The following is a 4,346-nucleotide window of genomic DNA, read 5'->3' as shown; positions in this document are numbered from 1 at the left end:
CTGAGTGATTTACTTGTTCTTAGCAACCTGTGTTCTGTGGAAGTTCACTTGCATTTAAGAGAAAATCTGAATCAGCTCTTGTTTAATTTTTATACTGGCAGCTGGTAGTTCAGCATAACCCTAGAGAACCAGTCCTCTTTACAAAACAGAAGAGAAAATGGTGACCACCATTCCCTAAAAGGAAGGAAAAGACACAATGAAACCTCAAATTTTATTTTATCAATTTACACAAATCCACAGCAAAATAAACACAAAATAGCACTATATACAGAGTATTACTTACAGTACATTACAGATTTGATTGGTGTAGTGTGTCAGCTCTGACATGATACTCAGTTACAGTAAATTCCTTTACACAGCTGTACCAGGATAGAGGAATGTAATGCAGCTAAGGAACACTCTGCTTTCCTCAGGCTCCATGATGACCAAATCTCATGCTCACTCATTTCTGCAGAAATGTGAGGTGTTGTCAGGCAAGGTGGTCATGGCACCTGTACAAAACCCCTCTTCCATTTTTCCTTTACAGCTGTTTTAACCTCAGTAATGGAAGTCAGTAAAGAAGTACAATAGAACATAGACCAGGGAATTTTACGAATTCTGGCTGTTCTTTGCTCTGTCTGTAGGAAGTAAAACATTCAGTATCAAAGCAAGAATCTTTCACCAGCTGCCTTGGAGTGCAGTGATCAGGAAGTTGGGCTGCAGAACAGATGAAGGAGGCTGTGTGGAGCAAGCCACCTGCATCGCCTTTTTGGGGGGGAAGTCAAACCCTTCGATAACAGCAGCATATACTTCAGAAAGATAAGACTCAATTCCAAATTCTGTCTCTAGCAAGGCAGAATATTCCACATGTTTCTTACATGTAATGCAGGAAGAGCAGGTTACAGGATGGAGCTGGTAATTTCAGCTGACAAAGACAAAAAGTTTTCACCAATTTCATTCTTCTCTCCTAGCTTCCTTCAGACAAGTAGTGAACAGGAGTCACCAATGCCAGATAACCATGTTCAACACCATTCCACTAGTGAAAGTACTCACTATAGGATTCCCTGTAGGTACCATCAATAAAGTGTGGGTTTTAAGGCTAAAGTACTCAGTACTATCAATCTTCAGATAAGTTAGATCAACTTTCTAAGCATTTTTGACTACAAGTTAACATGTGCAGAGATTCATAGCATACTACATCTCCTACAGTGATAAGATGAAGGAAAAATCTTACAATAAGACATTCCTTGACCTACTTAAATTCAGCAGAGCTTAATAATAATGGAGAGGGATGTAAATCCAGTTGTAGCTGAAGCCCAGTACCCCAGAGACAGCATGGGGAGAGCTGGATTAGAAGCCCATACTCATATGTCTGGAGAGTTGGGTTCTCCTTCCCAGGCTGCTCTCCCTTTTGCCTAAGGCCCCAGCACATTTCATCCTACATCAAGTGCAGTTGTCATTGCCACATAATGCAGTTACAAGGCGTGAGCCCAACACCAGCTCGAGCTTCTGAAAAAGCAGTATTGGCTTTACATGGTAACTTAGAGACTGAGGCTCTTCTTGGGTCTAATTCTGAAGTTGCTTTTGGAAAACAAATCATACATGTAACATTGAAAGTGCAGCAGTTACTGCCAACATGAAATACAGAATTTCACAAGATGTGATTGTGTTGTGAGAGTAAAACTGCTGTCAAATATACCCAATTCAAACAACTGCATAAAGAGCTCAAGTCAGAAATACATAACAAAGCAGGTCAGATACTGACAAGTGTACTAGAAACTAAACATATTCTTACTAGTGCAAAATTTAAAATATACTCCAATTTAAAATTACCTTCTGAAATTCTGGGATGGGGAGCATTGTTCTTTTTGTTGCTTAACCAGAGCCCTGTGGAATTTTCCTCCCATTAAGTTCAGCTCTGTGTAGGAGCCTGCCCTGCTCCGCCAGTGCTCAGGCGGGAATGCACTCGACAGCCTCGATGAGGTTGAGGGCCAGGCTGTACTGCCCATGGTTCTCAGGCAGGTGCTCGATCACCTTGCTCACCAGCCTGGCTGTCGCTGTAATTGGCACTTCCACGTTCTGGATTTCCTGGGGGTCCTGTGTGAAACAATAAACTCAGCATCTCAGTCATGTCACAGATAAGCCCTCCAGAACCTTTATAAGACCGATTGCTAATGTTTATAAACAAAATCAAGGTGATGCTTTGACCCATGAAACTGCTCTACCCTCCATGAAACAGAACTACCATGAGGAAAAATAGAGGGAAAACATCCTATTTCCATGAGTAAGAAAGGACCACTCAGATGTAATCTCTGGCTTGGTGAACAGAAACCTCAGAAAATCCACCTGTTTTCCAAACTGGAGCTTCACTTACCATAGCTTTGAGCCAAGTGCTCAGTGTTGGAGGAAGCCTGGAGAGGAGTTCCATGCCATCCTTGATCTGTCCACGGAGCAGAGCAAAGGCCAGCCTCTGTCCAGCCAGCATGAGCAGCTGGGATGCCAGCACCTCTTTGTCAGCAACCTGCACGAAGGCCTGCAAGCAGAGAAAAGGAAGGAACTAGAAACAGTTTCAGTGTGACAGCTCACTTAGCTGGAGGCCTGAACAGCTGTAACAAAAGAAAGTTCTTGATACTAAAAGGACAAATAGTCTTTGAGACTGTTTCTTATGTTATGTGTTACTGTTACAAAGCACAAGATTAGGAGCTCCAGAGCAGCACAACATAGAGAATTACTCTGTACTTTACAGAGATTAGCAGGAGCGCAAGATGTCTTACAGTCCAGCAACATAATCCCCCCCTCAAGGAAGGGAAGGGATTTTTTTGTCCTTTTTTGTTTTTTTCCTTTCTATCCTAAAAGACATTACAGCCCAAAGAAGGCAATTCCTGAAATTATCAAATATAATGAAATTTAAAAGGCCACGATAGTTATACCAGTAATGTAACTCCCTGTCATTTCCACTAGTTGCATTACACAGATTCTTGCTGGGAAAATGGAAAAATAAAGGAATTATTAGTCCTGAAAAGTTACTTTTATAGTCTCTGACTTTTCAGCCTGGGGATTTTTTGAGCTTGATACATCTTGCCAAACCCTTCCAGGCATCTTAAGTAAGTGAAAAGTAATTTTAGCAGAATACACGACAGTGTTGTAAAATGTTAAAAGTTGTTCTTACCTCTTCACCAAGATGATCCATCCCATAACTGTACAGTTCACAGACATAATGCCTTCTGACCAAATCCTCAGAGATCTGAAGATACTGAGCCAGGTCCGCAGCCAAAGTTGGCCAATTCTTCCCCTTCTCAAAAGGAAAATAATCCTCTTCTGAGACTTCTCTGTCCTTCTGTGACGAACACAGCGTTTGAACCGCTGCACTCACAACTTTGAGCAAGAACTTTGAAGCAAAAGTCACAGGTTACCTCAGGAGTATCTGTAACTTCAGAAGTTTAAGACCTTTCAGTACAGAACTTGTGCCTACCTGCTGTCGTATGGATAACATGTTTGGATCCATATCCCCGCTAGGTAGCAGCTGAATTGATGTTAGGTCTTTGAAAAATGCATTTCTGCCCTAAAATTGAGAACCAAAGACAGGTTTCAGGCAATACAACAAATCCACTCTGATCTAAACAGCCCACTTATTTCTCAAATTTATTTTGTGCTGCATCTACTCAAAGAGCAAATTGAGACCTCAAGTAAGTGAAGACAAAAAGAGAATGACTAATAGTAATAGTTGTATGTAGAAGAATGGAGACACAGGAATAGGATCTGATTTTACTGAAGCCATAATATACACTCTTAAATGACAAAAGGTAGTACAATGTTTTCTGCTAACAGATAAACAGAAAAAATACAAAACCAATGGAATTTGACCTGTGGTAAAATACTAAAATCAGACTCAAATGCTTGATGAGAACTTGCAGACAAGAGCCTACATCAAAAGGAAAGTAATGTTCTGCATTTATAAATTTCCAGTAAATAATTTAGGAAAAAAACTGAACAGTGTTACAGCATTAAATTATTTTCTCCACAGCAGGAGTTAAACCACAGTCTACACCAGTACTTTGTGTTTAAATTCCTTAGAATCGAAGTGTGGTTATGATGGGAGGAAGAAAGCTCATTTTTGGGTATCAGGATCAAGCTCTGATTGTAAAATACTGCATTTTAAATGCAGTGACTTTTCAAAGTGGTTTGTATGGGTTAAATGAAAAATTATTCATTCTTTTTGAGATGCTGGGAATTCTGCAATAATCATGAGCAATAATGGATACAACAGTGGCACTAACAACATTTCTGACCTTTAAATACTTATGTTTCCACTGGTTTGGCACTTCTCAAAGCAACCAGAAAAACCTGTCATCCAGTGCTCTGACCAT

General features: G+C 40.4%; 1 protein-coding gene across 2 annotated transcripts in view; it reads right to left on the bottom strand.

The window, feature by feature from the left end:
- Positions 1-197: 197 nt before the first annotated feature.
- RAB3GAP2 (RAB3 GTPase activating non-catalytic protein subunit 2) overlaps positions 198-4,346 on the bottom strand; it is a 43,838-nt gene continuing 39,689 nt past the window's right edge. For both annotated transcript variants that reach the window (XM_066568475.1, XM_066568476.1), the window contains exons 32-35: positions 3,452-3,541; positions 3,149-3,367; positions 2,354-2,512; positions 198-2,076 (exon numbers count right to left, since the gene is read on the bottom strand). In XM_066568475.1, the coding sequence (XP_066424572.1) occupies positions 1,930-2,076; positions 2,354-2,512; positions 3,149-3,367; positions 3,452-3,541 (615 nt within the window). In that variant the 3' untranslated portion in view covers positions 198-1,929. The remainder of the gene's footprint in view (positions 2,077-2,353; positions 2,513-3,148; positions 3,368-3,451; positions 3,542-4,346) is intronic.

The sequence above is a fragment of the Molothrus aeneus genome, chromosome 33, assembly GCF_037042795.1.
Source record: "Molothrus aeneus isolate 106 chromosome 33, BPBGC_Maene_1.0, whole genome shotgun sequence".
Lineage (NCBI taxonomy): Eukaryota > Metazoa > Chordata > Aves > Passeriformes > Icteridae > Molothrus > Molothrus aeneus.
Note: the sequence above shows the minus strand (reverse complement) of the source record. Positions and strands in the feature narration are given on the sequence as shown.